Source organism: Mugil cephalus, chromosome 2, assembly GCF_022458985.1.
Source record: "Mugil cephalus isolate CIBA_MC_2020 chromosome 2, CIBA_Mcephalus_1.1, whole genome shotgun sequence".
Classification (NCBI taxonomy): Eukaryota; Metazoa; Chordata; class Actinopteri; order Mugiliformes; family Mugilidae; genus Mugil; species Mugil cephalus.
In genome coordinates this window covers 3,861,784-3,877,538 of record NC_061771.1, presented here as the reverse complement: position 1 = coordinate 3,877,538, position 15,755 = coordinate 3,861,784, and the positions used below count along the sequence as shown (strand labels likewise).

General features: G+C 40.1%; 1 protein-coding gene across 1 annotated transcript; it reads right to left on the bottom strand.

Moving 5' to 3' along the window:
• Positions 1-656: 656 nt before the first annotated feature.
• On the bottom strand, positions 657-9,838 carry LOC125000924 (voltage-dependent calcium channel gamma-4 subunit-like). The gene is made up of 4 exons (XM_047576692.1): positions 8,880-9,838; positions 4,597-4,680; positions 2,860-3,000; positions 657-2,520 (listed from the first exon to the last, which is right to left on the bottom strand). The coding sequence occupies exons 1-4, from the start codon at positions 9,100-9,102 to the stop codon at positions 1,964-1,966; spliced, it is 1,005 nt and encodes a 334-aa protein (XP_047432648.1). The 5' UTR covers positions 9,103-9,838; the 3' UTR covers positions 657-1,963.
• Positions 9,839-15,755: the final 5,917 nt, after the last annotated feature.

Below are 15,755 nucleotides of genomic sequence, written 5' to 3'. Positions count from 1 at the left end.
TAGTTTTGGAATTTGCCCCTGCTAGTGTAGCAGTTCAGACGTGGAGTCTGTTTCTGAGTGTAAACAGTGCAGTGATTAATGGAGTAATTAATGGATTAACTGTAATAATAACAGTGTTGCCAATCAGTTGTTTAAAAAATGTTGCTGAATTAGATAAAAGGCTGAATATTAAACTTAAGTTGTCCTTTGAGAGTTGTTGTATTTTGCAATATCTTGTTCAACAACTGTTGGTTCATATTTTAAGAAGCAAAAACGAGCTTTGATAAACTGTTATAAGCATGACCTCCTGTTTATGAAGTAGCTACTACTAATTCACACACACACACACACACACACACACACACACACACACACACACACACACACACACACACACACACACACACACACACGCACACACACACACATATATATACATATACTAAATTAAAAGAGTACAACAACAACCAAATAACAGTGCAGTAATAACAAATAACAGCCCCAAATACTTCTAGCTTCTAGAACAAATTTGTTTTCTTCTAATGAAGAGAGAATAACAGTGTACAACGGAAGTCGTCACAAGGCAAATTTTTTGCTATATCCTTCACATAAAAATCGGAAAACAAAGTCTCTTAACGACACCCTGACACAAAAAGATTTATTTTTCCAGTCAGTTCCATCAAAATATTTATTTTCCAGTGCTGATATGAAGTAGTAAGCATACAGAAATACCTTAAATATGAATCTGAAGGGCTTACAATTGTATTTAAATAAACCCTCCGAACACAAAGGCAGTGAATGCAGGAACCAGAATCATGTTAACTAACAGCAAAGCACAGCGTGACCTCACCACACACACCTGTAACAGTCTGTCTTACTTAGGAGCTCATTTGTACCAAACATCATCCCTGAGGGAATGGAGAGTAAAAGACGACACAGGGTCTGTACAGTTAATGTTTACACTGATACACCACACAGCATACTGGAATCTCTTTTAAATCTCCATAATTAAATAACCATGTATATATGTACACGCGTACAAGGAATTAGCTGACTGCATGTAACCCATCCAGGTGAGGGCACTAGATCAGAGCAGTGGTGTAGTGGAGTAGTCAAACTGTGGCCTTACAGTCCCAAAGCTGTTTCTTGTACCACAGATCCCCCAAACAAGTCCACACCCACCCTCTTCCACAGTTTTCAGAATGTGGCTGTGTTTCCGAGCCATAACACACACTAGCATACTGAAACGCACATATTTAACACATGACTCACACACAGGCGTGAGAAAGCTTATTGGGGTACAATATTTAAACAGGAGTTGAGAAGGCGTATAGTTCTTAAAGATGTACAGAAGTTAGCACCATTTGTGTTAAGTTACAAATATGATAATACAATAATACTCTGATAACAAACAATCACACAAATGAATTCATTTTAGCAAATCACTTTGGAGACAAACATTTTTTTTGTGTGTGTCATGGCAGAAGAATCAGCAAGTGAGACACTTTTCAAACCACTGCAGAAGAAGCACACCATCACTATCATTCCCACATTCTTATATTAAGCATTTATCTATAAAAGGTTAATCTTTTCACTAGGCAAATGAATATGTGAATACCTATTAAGAATATTGGCACAACCACGACATCTTTGAAGGTTTCTGCAAGAACTAAAATACTTTTCAAATATTAATATCATATTTAAAATTGTTAAAATATTATTACAAAATTCCAGCAACCACTTTTTTTCTAATAATAATAAGGGACTGAGTCACACCATAAAAAGATATTTGATATAAGGTTTTGTCATCCACTGAATGGAACAGCCAATTTTCTATCACAGGGGGATATCGGAAAAATTGTCTGGCCTTTGCTACTGAAAAGCCTGAGCAGTCCTGGGGACAAATGGTCCTTTCTCATCGCCAGTCTAACATCTAATGTGGTCCTTCAAGCTTAGTGTTTCACACAGCAGTGCACTCCTGACCTCATACTGGCGTGGTCCTCCTGTTCACTCCATCTTTCACATCTTTCTGGTAACAGTTGTGGACTTGTAAAAACCCACGGTCCCTCTCAGGACTATACGGCCCTGCGGTACCACCTCCGCCCTTCAAAGGGTCTCTGCTGAGGGCGTACAGGGATATATCCCCCATAGGCAAACCCATCCCCAAGCCTCCTCCGCCTCCACTTCCTCCACCAATTTTCATTCCCACCGGGGAGGGCTCACGGGACGGGTCTGTTGACCTCGAACTTGAGCGTGAGCGCCGTCGTCGGTAGCGGTAACTTGGTATGCGAGAGTACGGCGAAGAGGATGAGGTCGTTTTGATGAAGTCGCTCTTGGCTCTGAAGCGCGTCTCTTTGTTTTTCTCGATATAAATGTTGACTGCAAGAACGCCCACCGACTCGGCCACGATGAAGGAGAGTGCGCCGAAGTAGAAGGACCAGCCGTAGTTGTAGTGGTTCTTCTTGTCCTCGTCTTTCTTGTCACTGGGATCTCCGGCGTTGCTGGAGATGTAAACGATGATACCAATGATGTTGCTCAGGCCTGAACACCGGAGAGATAAGAGAAGGAAAGAAGGAGGAAGAGGTGTTAAGATTGAAGAAAAGAAATGTGAAGGACAAAAGTGAAAGCCCAAAATCACCACCATCCCCTTCGTCCTTGTGTGAGGAAATATGTGTTTTCAGCAGTGTTAGGTTTCTCAAAAAAACTTTTTCAAAAGGAAATGTTTGCTTTTTGCTTTTAAAGCGAAATAAGTAAGATATGTCTGTATCACAAACACTAAAAGGAAACCTTCTGTCGACATCTGTCTTCACTTTTTCAGTGTGTTGCACTGCACAGAATCTATTTGTTTGTACGTACGGTGTACTGCCAGTATCATCCTACCTGCAGCCACAAACAGGATGCCTGCACTAAGCAGGATGTTGTTCTTGCTGCTATAGATGCGTCCAACCCCAACACACAGGCCTCCCAACATCAGAAGGATGGTGCTGAGAATTGGGAATAGGCTCGATGCACGTACTATACCTGCTCACACAAGATAGAGACAAATAAGTTTGTCAATACAAATTAGAAGGGTTAGATAAGGACTGTAGAGCACTGGTGGTAAACAGGCTGAACGATGTTACTGGCGAGTGCGTTTTTGTCACAGATGTACTGGCTAAAATGCAACGAGACTGAGAGTCCATACAATAAATCTGTTGCTAATTATAATGTATAAATCAACTTTGCATATACAGTATTTGCTCACAGGCCACAGTACTGGACACCATTTTGTGATGATGTTGCTAGAGGCAAAGTCACAACTCGCATCATCACATCTGGGACTCTGGGAATATCAACATCTGACAACTAGATGTTTCATAGAATACATAAGCCTTTGGACCAGCTGGTGGCCACAGAGGAAAGGTCACCGGATGATGACCAAACTAAGATTAATGGGCTAGAGGGCATGGATGCCTGGACAAAATGTCATAATCTATCCAAGTTATCAAGATATTACAGTCTGGACCCAAATGATGGACGGACCAATTCACTGACAGCCTAGCAATGACGACCCTGGAGGTATGTATAAAAATGGCAGTACACAACTGCCAAAGATACAAAATCAAAATTTTTCTGTTACATATATTGTGTACCGCACGTTTTTCAACTGTAGAATAAATCCCTAAGCTACTGGGTGTATCTGGTTCTCAGAAAACTGTCATGAGCAGATCTTTTAAAGGACCAGTGTTCAGGATTCAGTGGCATCTAGTGGTGAGCTTGTAGATTGCAGCAGACTAAACACACTTCTAGCACTACTCTCCTGCCAAATATGTTGGAGAACTGCCTCTTAAAGTATTTGAACAAAAAAAAAATAAAAAATAGAGAGTATATTCAAGGTACAAATATATTTAGAGTTGTTGTACCAAACTAAAGTAAGGTGAAAAGGCATATGTGGCAGGAGTCGTGAAGGTTGAATATACAATATGGACATCTTGATACTGACAACTCCAGTAGCAATGATACAATGTAGCAAGAAAGTGAATAAAGGGAGTAAACAAAGGCAAAAGCTTCCTTACATTAAACAGATCATCTCCTCCTTGGATACTAAAGCCTGATCAGCTGATGTTGCTGGCTTTCTGTGAGACCATGTGAGTGCAGAGTTTAATCTTCCTGACCAAGTTGAAGTCAATCAATACAGACAATACAGTACATGGGGACAGCTGCCTTGGGACGTCAAACAAGATGCAAAAATGACAGTGTCAGTGTGGCTGATCTGAACTGTCAAACATGGACACGCTGAGTGGACTGTAATAACCTAGACAACCCACAGTGTTCAGACAACTTTCAGCGACTGAAAATGTCTATTTTTTTCTCTCTCTTACCAGCATCTTTGTTACGTTGGGCAAATGTTAAATGTGCCCTGAAGTGGGTAATGTCTGCCCTGTATTACTTAGCACACAACACAATTCATTATCTCCAATGCCTCCAATTTCTGTCATGACATCAGGCTTTTTATGGGGAAGGGGTAGAGGTGTCATGACACATTAAGTACCCTTGTGATAACTCCATCAACGCTCTAGAAAAAAGAGCAGATTAAGGGATGAAGTGTTTGAAGATGAAGAGGTTGCAGTGACTTACGTAAGATGTACTCTGAGCTGTCTGTGTCGTAGTCGTTATCCTCTGGAAAATGATTGATCCGAAAACAGCTGCCTCTGTTGATACCTGTGGAGGAGCCAAAAACACGCACAGTGGGAATGTGCCTTATGGCGGTAACAATCTGAGAAATGACAACTGTTAAAGGAAAATATTAAGTATTCACCATGAAGTTTGGCAGCCTCCAAGACAGAATGGAGCAAGACACCAACTTGTATGATCCTGAGACAAATAAGTTAAAACCAGAGTCTCTCCTTTCCAGTTCATGCTGAAATGTCCTGTTTTCACCTCTAATCGTGTCAAAAAGCATTTGATCGCAGAGCCCTCGGGCACCTTCAATTCAAAGACCCAGTCTCTTCACTGAGAAAATCTTCCCTCTGCTTTTAAGAGAATAAAACATTGGGGGATTATGAATATTGAAAGATCCGACTTTGAATTAAAAGTACGACTCCTGATTTTGGTGCCACGTCCTGTCATTTCTGTCTCTGTTACTGTGCTGGTTGCTCTGGAGATGTGTTAGACATCCACAACACACCTTGGGATATGTTTGTATGAACCTGTTAATGTGAAGTTGACCAAGTTAGTCTTTAAGGTCTTTAAGATAAAGTTGTGCTCTTTCACTGGAGACAAGAACACACTGTTCTAACCACAAGGCTACAAACCAAGCCATGGTTGATCATGTCTTGAAACACTATGCTAACTAATGAGAAGGCTTGCTTAAGTGTTGAAAGTGATCTGAGAGTGTGATGATGAAGTGTTTGTTTTATATGTTTTCACCTGATCAGTCAGATGTCACTTGCCGTTTTTACCAGAGCACGTAGTTTTTGATGTTAACTCTGCTTCTGTAACCAGTGCAGAAGCAGTTTGCTTTGTTAATCTTTTACAGTGGCAAGAAACATGCATTAGTTTAGAAGAGATCCTCAGTGAACTGGATGTTCAGTTCTCCTGTTGCTCACTGCCAACATTGTGGCAAATCCTAAAAACTAGACTTCCAGTGATGGAAGTGGGTTGTGTGCACCCTTAATGGTGAATGTAGCCAGGAGTGAGCATTGGCTGATTAGTTGCAATCACTGGCTGTTTCTGCTGGGCCTGAGTGCCTTTATTCATTCCCTGGCTACATGGCATTTTGTGACAGCTCATTTGGATGAGTTACGCATTTTATTGGGGTGGGGTGGGGGTGGGGGTGTGTGTGGGGGGGTATTTATTGGGTAGAAAATTCATTACAATAATACTAACAATGCCACACAACAAGTGCAAGCAAAACACAAGCAGGATTTGTATTTTGTGTTTTTTAAAAGTATGTAATTCTAGCCAGAGGTTCACACAATTCTCTGTGTATCTGTTTAATTTTTAATTTGGATGGTTAATGCCTGAGGCAGCTAGGAAAGAGAATACAAAGAGATAAAGTTATGAAACATCCTTAACAGCACAGACCTAGCCTGTCGACTCACCTCTCTACCCCTGCCTTTTTCAACACTGACGCTCTATCCGTCATTTAAAAACACTCTTAGAACTATCAAAAGTACAATTTCCTCAATCTATAATGTTTTCCTTCTCTGAATCCTTTTGTACACCAAACACAATTTAAGGATCAATAAACATAATCATTGTGCAACATTACTGTGGAAGTCTGAGTGTAAGTGGATAACCAATCTAGGATTCTAGGAAAGTAAAAAATGTGATGAGAAGATGTCACAGTAAAATAAATCAATATGTGATACAGAAGGCCAGTGAGGAAATATTGGTTGAATGACGGCAGAAAGATAGAGGAACAAAGACAAAGAGAAAGAGACAGAAAAAGAGAGAGGGAGTTCACTAGGGGAGGTTTCTCCCCAGAGCCCATCTGTATGAGAGACTGGATCCCATCTTTTATTACTCAGCATAGCTTCACCATAGCAACCTCCCCCCAGCAACCCAGAATCACATTTCTAGCTCCGCTTCTCAGAGGACGCCTTTGACATCTTACTAATGCATTCACCAGGCAAACACACACACACACACACACACACACACACACACACACACACAGAGTCAAAACATGAGACACACACTTACGCATACACACAAAAACTAGAAACCAGCCTTGATGATGCAAAGACACTCGAGAAACACCTAGAGAAAAAATATTACCATTTAGTTGAGTCTAGTTTAAATGTTTGCTTGAAGTCTTTAGTGCCTTTCGATTATGGTTGGATATCCGGGGTGAGTGCCTTAAGTGAGAGTTCTTGTTGTAGTTCAGCATGAATGACTGCAGAGCAAGACTTCACTTTGTTCCCTTTAAAAGTTTGCTTTCCACCAAACCCAAATAAGCAATGGATTATATGCACAAGGTTGCCAGGAACTGAGAGAATAAATTGATATTTTTATTTTCTTTTTCTTTCTTTTTTTTCATTTGCATTTGCAGAATGTATTCAGCAAAAGAAGTTGAACTAAAGTTGCCAAAAAAGTAGCAAACATTTGAATAGTGTAATCTTGGATTGGATGTCACTAACATTTAGACTAAGAAGCCCGTCACTCCAATAGAAGACTGTCACTACAGTGCAGCAAAAGTACAGGAGGGAGTGTGTGAGGGAGAAATAGAGCAACAGAAAGTGTGTTACTCTGTTTTAACTTCATATGTCAGATCCTGAAGGAGAGTAGGGTGTACAATATAACAGATGTTTAAGAACAGAGAGCACACCATCTCACTCTTGCTGAAGTGTGAGAGTGTGTGAGATCGAGCGAGAGGAGGTGTGGTGATACACCTTTTGATTAACATTGCAGGAAATCCATAAATAGCAGGGCCTTTCTTTGAAAATCCAGTAAAGAAGAAGTAACAGAGCTGATTTCAACATAAGTACCTAAAAGTTCAATTAGAGGATCATCTGATTGTGACCAGTAAGGAAATAATAACTATCATGTTTTTCCTTGTGTTGTTTTTTGTGGTCTGATATGATTATTGATTATTTTCCATTGATCCATATATGCAATCAGGAAAATTCATACCTTCCATTAACATTATCTGTTTTTTTCTCTTAACATATAGTTTGTCTTTTTTGCCTTATTGTATTTTTTGTATTTTGCACTGTTATCTTATCTTATCTTATCTTATCTTATCTTATCTTATCTTATCTTATCTTATCTTATCTTATCTTATCTTATCTAAGGCTGGATGTTACTTGAATGACTGTAACCTTGAATGGGCCTGCCTAAACACGGATCAAGATGGACAAATGGAATCCGTAAACCTTTATTCATGGTGTTCATAAAGAAAATACCAAAAACAGTGCAAAAAAAAAATTGAACCCCCGAATTTGATTTCTGTTGCAAAATAAATGCAAAATCTTCTTTATCGGATGAAAACGTTTGTTAGTAAAAAGAGGCACATTCCACCCAAAGTGGGAGTTTCAGCACTAACGGCATGGACAGCTCCGCGGTGGGCAGAGATGAGAAAACCATCACTTTTCTATGAGGGAAGTCATCACTTTTCTTTTCAGTGAGTCAGTCGCGCACAGTTGTGTTGAGACGTGTCCAAACAATAACGACCTGTTCTCCCATCATGAGAAGCCCAGCCCCTAAACTCCTCGCGCTTGTTTGTTGGGGATCATGGGAAAGCTGCAGCTGAGAAAACGTCGAAATCTCCTGATCCAACAAGCCGGTCCCTCGCTGAACCAGCCCTTCTGTAGCCGAAACTTATTATAACCTCATTTAGTGAAAGGAGTTCCCAGCCATGTCGCGTAATTAAAAAAAAAAAGAAAAAAAGAAAAAAAATGTTTGACTAAGCGCACACATTTGATTTGACCATTGATGTGCCTTGTTTGCAAGGTTCTAAAACGTTGTAAATATTGTAAATATTTTTTTTAAAGGAAAACGGATGTACGCACACAAACCTCCACATCACTACCATGCCCCCTCCACCTTATTCTCTCTCATATAATTGCACCCAACGACAGAACTGAACAGAACCACTTGTGAGACTTGTATTATTAGTGCATCTTTATAACTCGTACGAGTTTTTTTTTCTTCTTCTTTAATTCTCTTGCAGTTTTTGCAGAAACTGCTATTTTCACTCGAAGTTCCTAGATGTTTATTCCGCTGACAGAAGGTGTAATGGACCTGTCATCCATCTCACTGTGGGGATTATCACGTCCTCGTCATAAAGGCAGCAATCACAATAAAAATCGTCTCGAACAGCGCTGGACAAAATAAGCCCTTGAGATTGGAAAAAAGAAAAAAGAAAAAAAAAAGTTTGCCAACTTACGGACACCACTTATTAGACTTTATTTTACCTTCTATGCAGCAGATCCTCCATAGTCCAGAGTGAGTCAGGTCGCCTCGGACTTTCTTGGTTTGCATCTGGCTCTCGTCGGTGGTGACATTAGTGGCGTTGCAGATGTACGCCCGGGAGTAAAGCCAGTAATCGGTCCCGATGGCGATGGTCATGAGGCTAAAAGCGGCGAAGGCTCCCACGACAGCCAGTAAAGTCTGAACCCCTCGGTCACACCATGCCATCGCGTCTCATAATGCGAGGATCCCACACAGCAGCTTACGCGCACGGCGAGGGGCGCACGGTGCCAGTGATCGTGGCCAGAAGAAGCGCTCGCCTCTCCCTGTCATCAAAGTAACGATCCCTGCCCTGCCGGACTAGCGCTTCCCTTTTCTGCTTTAAAGTTCAACCCAAGTTGCGGAGCTGGAATGATCGCGGAGCTGCTTTCATTTTTTCAGAAGGTTGATCAAGTCCTCAATCCTGCTACAGGTGGAAATAAGAAAGAAAAATGGAAACGCATTCCCTGAAAAGGAAAAGGAATTTAAAAAAAAAAAAGAAAAAGAAATGAAACAACGTTCAAAACATAACGAGCACATGCGGTAATGGCTCCTTTACAGTTTACTGTCCAACATTAAAGTGGACGGTATGACAATGGATGCAGCATCCTTGATACAGACCACACCTTCCAAGTCTGCAGCCAATTGGAAACGGTGGTGATAACAGCTGTTGGGAGAAGAAAAGATCACTGACACCAACATATACAGCAACAGCGTTCTGTGAGAGAAATGGATTTTGCAGTTCGTTTATGCAATAAAATAAATAATACAGTCTAGTAAAAATAAAATCAACACCCAATATATAAGAGGGCGTATAGTGTAAACAAGCATGCTGCAGGGATTTAAATGTTCTCAAAAACATCCAGAAACCAAGAAAAAGATAAAACGCCACCACTGGCAGCAGAGTGGAGATGAGAGAGATTTCATTTGTAGCTGAGCTGCTGCAACTTTAAAGTTTAAAGGATCATCGCAGATGAAATGTTTCTCAAAAAAAAAAAAAAAAAAAAAAAAAAAAAAAAATCCATAAAAACACATTTGAAAAGACAGAAATAAGAGAAGAGTGAGACATAAATGTTCGCCTAACATAGAGTCTGGCTTATAAAATCTGCAATAGGGCTGGGCCTGTCGCTTTAAGCCCTTCGCTGTTTGCACTTGGGAGCCATCTCCTATTTTCACACTGACAGAGAACAAAAGCAAGATCGGCAGAGTTTGGTTCATGCTGCTTCTCTACTGCCCCATCTTTTAGCAAGGGCCCTTTCTATGGCCTCTGAGTCATTTCCTGGTCCCTGCAGAGAGAGTAAAAAGAATGACAGACAATGAGACTGAACGTGTGTGGAAGGAGATACTGAAAGTAGGACAGAAAAGTGAGGGGTAAAAGATAAAGAGAAGAAAAAAGTAAAGTGAGGTGTGGGAGGAATAGTAAAATGAGAATATGATTAAGAGTTTGGATGAAAAAAAGGAACATGTGAAGAGGCAGTGAGCATAAAGAAAATAATTGGTTTCACATTTAACGTATAAAACGTGCTCATCTTGAGTTGTCATGTTTGTTAATGGAGCAGAAATGGATCCGTCATCTTAATAAAAGGGTGGAAGTCTGGAGATCACAGCTAGTGAGCAGACAGACGCAGGGAGAGATGGAAGGTTTCAGATTGCATCAGCAAATAGAAAATCTAAGCTCTGACAGTTTTAATACCGTTATAGAATATGTGAATGGCAACCACCAACTGTTGTTGTTTTCTATTTGGGCAGATGCTACCTCATATTAAATATAAGTATGAGGTGAAGCACTGTACTGAAATAACTAACTAGTCAGATCCATTGCAAAGGTCTTACAGAGGCTGGAGCAGTCTGCTTGCAAGATCATGTTAGACATGGGTAGTGGCAACAACCACAAACTCATGTAGCTAATTGAAAGAAGACTCATCCAGTCTAGGACTGTGTCTGTCACTTAAAGCCTTGGGCTGTTTGCAGTTGGGGGTCTGTTTCAGAGCAGTGATTTTCTGTTTCACCACGACACACAAAGACCGTCTGGTTTTCCAGCAATTCTGGCCCATGTCGTCTTAGTTTGTGTGTCTGTGATTCTTCCCTGCGCATGCCCCACGTGGTTTGCCTTCCAAGTGAATTGTCCTCGGGCTATTTATGCATCCCAACAAGATGTGTCTGAGTGCTGCTGTTTCTTAGAACAAAGGCCATGTGGCCTTTTCAGCTAGCCTCGCTAAAGTTGCTGTGGTAACAAGAGCACACAGGGGGCACTGATAATGAATTTAATTCTCATCATCAACTTGCTCCAAAGTTCTTTTCAAGTTCACGTCTTTCTCTCTCCACTTTCCAGATCCTCCATTGTGCTTGCTTAACTTGAGAGAGCGCTGGCACAGCTTGCCATTTTATTCTGGTAATTGACGTCTCCTCTGCCAGCTTCCTTTTCTTTCCTTCTTCTGTGCAGGTTATGGGCTGTGTCAAGAGAGACCTTTCTGCGACCTTCCTGAACATGGCTTACAAATATAGCACTTTAAGTGTTGAAGATGTGTCCCAAATGATTTTTCTTTTCACTTTCACATGCAGTTTTGACTAGCTGTCGCAGCCTAGTCTATCGAGTGAAATCGAAGCAGTGTTAGTGCAGCTCATTAGTAATTGTGCCAATGTGCCATAGCCATGTGCCATGGTCTAAATAGCAAATTAGAGGCTGTATCAAGGAAGTAATTGGTTGATTTCCTTTGAAATAATTTTGTGAAAATGCCGACTGATTTTGGCAAAATTGTAGGGTGAAGGCAGAAGCTTTTGGATTTAGTTTCTTTAGAAAGGCAAATGAGTGAACGCGGGTACAAGTAAGACTGGGACGGAAGATCGTCAGAGGCAAGAAGAGAGGGAACAGTGAAACTACAAATAAGCTGTGGAGAGATAAAATAGATATAAAATGATATCAGGCTTCTGAGGCTAAACATAGTCAGAGAGTTTTGAAATAAACTGTTTAATCTTTGAAAACAGTAATCTGAAATGATATTTCATTTTTAAAATGTAACACGCTGTGTTGTACACAATTACTGAATTGAGAAAAAGTTTAATTATTAAAGACATTTAATGTGATTGTAATGACTCCTGTCAGCAACAAAAACAACTCTAAATACGGCGTAAAACCGATTAAAGGGAATATTTAAATGATGCACCATAATTCACTACAGGAGCAGGACAAAACACGCTGGTTAGGTGAGGGTGAAGATATGACATGGTCAGCCCATGTTCTCTTGCCTGTGTTTTCATTGAGATGAAGCAAAGCAGGTGCACAGATGCTGCCTGCTGAAGTCACACAAGGCGCTGTGTGAGCAGACAGCGCCAGGAGCAGGAGAGAGCGATAAAGAGCATATGAGATTGGGCTAAAAGAAAGCAAACACAGGCTAAGTCCCCAGGCTGCCAGAAACTCTCTGTGCCAAGCTGTGGTTCACACCGACCATTTTCCTGTTTTGCTTAGGACCTTGAAGGGGAAAATCCAATTTGTCACATCGTATTTCCTATCATTATAGTTTTGACCAAAGTTTTTCTCAGTTGTACACAAAAAAATGAATTACTGGGAAAATAAAAACTGCAAGTCAGGTTAGGTCAAATTTGAAACAGCCAACTTGCAAACAGATTGTCCAAACACACACACTTTCTGACCATGTGTTTGTCTGTGTCAGTGTGATCTAAGAACATGGTCAGAACTTGGTCAGAACAATCATAACTGAAGGGAGAAAAAGTCAGAATCAATGAAAATGTGTCCCAGACTGTACAAATAAACATGAATTTATCCAAATTAGAAGACAGACCGTGCTTTAATACTGACTAGTTTCAATGTACAGATACTGTACAGTGGTACTTTTCCTACTTTTACTACTCTTTGAGCACACAGGAAACTCAGCACCAAGGCATAAAGCCCCTTATATGAGTGATTTCAGGTCCCTCAGTGAGGACCACCTACCCACTGTGCCCACTGACTTCTCAGAGTCCTGCTTGCTGAGGTCAGTGGCAGTAAGCAGTGGGTGGCTCTGCGATGTCCAGTGGGTGTGTTGCAAGTTGAAGCGCTGATCTTCAAAGACCAATTTTCAGTTCCCTTGGCTCTAATCTGGAGTAGCACATGATCACATGTGATTTAAAGAAGGATATTCTCTCTGAATGTTTCAGTAAAGTTGCTTTGTCTGGACCTGATTTTGCAGTTGTGTGTTTTTTTTGTTTGTTTCAACAGAGGAGGTATGTCACAGGACCGGATTTAAATGCATTTCTTTTTAGATAGCAATGCTCAGATGTGTTTAGGCCCCAGGTTATGTCCCTCTGTATAAGGAGGGTGAGCAGTGAGAAAAAGCTGTGTGTTCAGTCTGTGGGGGAGGTCTGTGGCCCAGAGGAAACCAACCATGAGCCATAACATCCTCAGCTCGTCTCAGACTGGAGACCTGTGTTACATTCCTCGTTTCTCTTATTACATGTCTTCTCATTTCTTTACTATATACTCTCTCAAATAAAGGCAGAAAATGGCTGGCAAAGACAAAATGTCTCCGGTATGAAATTATCTTTACTCAGTTACTAATCTTATAATAATAACTCACTTCATTGTCAGTACATTCCTTAACAGGTATACACACAGAGAGATATTTTTTATATTTTATATCTTGTCTACTTTGTCTCTCTATAGATCTCCCTTCACTTTTAATGAGTAACCAAACTTCATGACATGCTGACCCATTCTCACGATCAGTGATTTTTTTTTTTTTTTTTGGACCAATCAGAGAAAGAAGATAAATGCAAGCAGGTCCAAGACGTGCGTGTTCGGTACTTGTTAGCTGCATCCTTCATAGAATCGATTCACAGGCTGTTTGACCTTCATTTAATTGAATGTTTTCAGCTTCAAAGGGAAGGGCAGTGAACCCACTTCTTCTTTTGCATTGTTGCACCCTTAGGTGTTATCATGTTTTGGTCTGAGACACTTCATCAGTTTTACATCACACACACTGGATAAAGTACAACATTTCATTAAGCATGCAGGCATGTGCATGGCTGTTTCACGTATGTTCAGTTTTGTTAACCTTTTTTAAAATAACTATTTGTTTTGGTCCGCTTCGTTTACTTCATCATGTGTTACTTTGTGCATAGTTATAAGATCGTTTCATAAAATTTAGTATTAGAAGTCTAAACAGGACTTTAAAAGCAACAGTGAAGAGGTAAAATTCTCAGTTGTGGTGTTTAAATCAATAGAACAAGAGAAGAGAAAGACAAACAGACATTTGTCCTGTGGTACCTCAGTCTGAATTCAGAGGCTTTGAAATATGAAACATAGATTTCCACTAGATGGAACCATAGTCTCATTTGGATGCAGCTCCTAAGTGAATCTAGAAAGTGACCACACAATCTCTTACACACACTCTTACACACTTACTACACACACAAAAAAGTCTTTAAGTGTGAAAATAATTAGACTGAATATTACAACCTCTATTGAAGGTAATCTAATTCACATATAACTGTACGAGGACAAACCCCATACATACATACATGTTTACATATTTAGAATACACTGATAGTTTATCAAATATGGGGCTGAAATCTGTGGTGTGCTGTTCTCAGTCGTTTATTTGTTTAGCCTGCCCTGCCTTTTAATTATTTTTATTTATTTTTTTCTGGGTAGCCAAGAAAATGAAAGAAGAGAAACGGCTGGTCATGAGCAAATCTTTCAATTTCATTTGCTCACTTGCTTACATATAGAAGTTGTGTATCTTTACGAAAACAACAGTAGATGGAGCCGTTGTCAAAAGGCACTGGGCCACCTCAGTTCACAAGAGTGATTTAACCCGAACAATTCATTTTCTTATACAGTTATTCATTTACTTATACAGTGAACATACATGTCAGTTAATTATTACTATTTATTTTTTTAATGAACGTTGAACAAAATGTGTATTAATTTCTTTTGCCGCAAATGGTTTTACAGCATTGATTACCCCCCACTTATTTGGCGGCAATCAATGTGGGCATGTGCCAGCTCATGAGGTCAATTCATGCTACCGCTCGTTCAGTATGTGGGCACATCACCACATGCTGCAGATTAGCTGTTTCCATTCTGCTGATAGCCCCATTACCTCTCATTCACTCAGATGGTTGGGTGCCAGCTTACACAGTCATCTTAGGCTCACACTGATTTGCACTGTGTCTAAACTGTATGGGATCTGACCTAGTCACTGGTTCAGGGAAAAGACACTTTAATGTGGTCCAACTCTCCATGTGATTAATTACAACTGTTTTTTGTTTAATTTGAGCAGACTTAATGATTCCAAAAACAAGTTCAGATGTGATCAGTGGATGAAAATGTGTTGCTTCAGCCTGATAACACTTGTGGAAAGATGTCAAGGGTTAGACAACACGTACAAGTTGTGGCCCTTGAATTAGACTTAGCAGACACCTAATTAGAAAATCTAATAAAGGATTTCAATATGCATTTTCACTCATCGTGAATAGAGGGTGACATTTTGCAACCGTAACCGTAGTTTATGCTTACAATTGAGATATCATCTTTATATTTCTATGACATCTCATGTCCACAGCAATAGTTTCATATTAAAGATGAGAAGCTTAATTATCCTGTCCTATTTGCCTTCTCAAGTAACTGGTTATGTAACAGAGTCCTTATGTGACTCATGACTCTTGCTGTTATTGAGGTCAGTTCCATAAAGTTCCATTTTCTGCTGTGACCAAATTACTAAACTTGTTAAAAGAATAATTGCAGACACAAATAAGGATTTTTAGAGACCTTCAAGAATACTGGCCAATAATTTCATTTGACACAATAAATATAAAAGCTTATTGAGACAGAAGAAGCCAGC

Bases quoted from the DNA above. Each gene is read 5' to 3' on its own strand.
- LOC125000924 (XM_047576692.1), bottom strand. From the start codon at position 9,102: ATGGCATGGTGTGACCGAGGGGTTCAGACTTTACTGGCTGTCGTGGGA. The intron at 4,681-8,879 runs GTAAAATAAAGT...GCTCCTCCACAG, and splicing joins GAGGATCTGCTGCATAGAAG to GTATCAACAGAGGCAGCTGT. The intron at 2,521-2,859 runs GTAGGATGATAC...TCCGGTGTTCAG, and splicing joins CATCCTGTTTGTGGCTGCAG to GCCTGAGCAACATCATTGGT.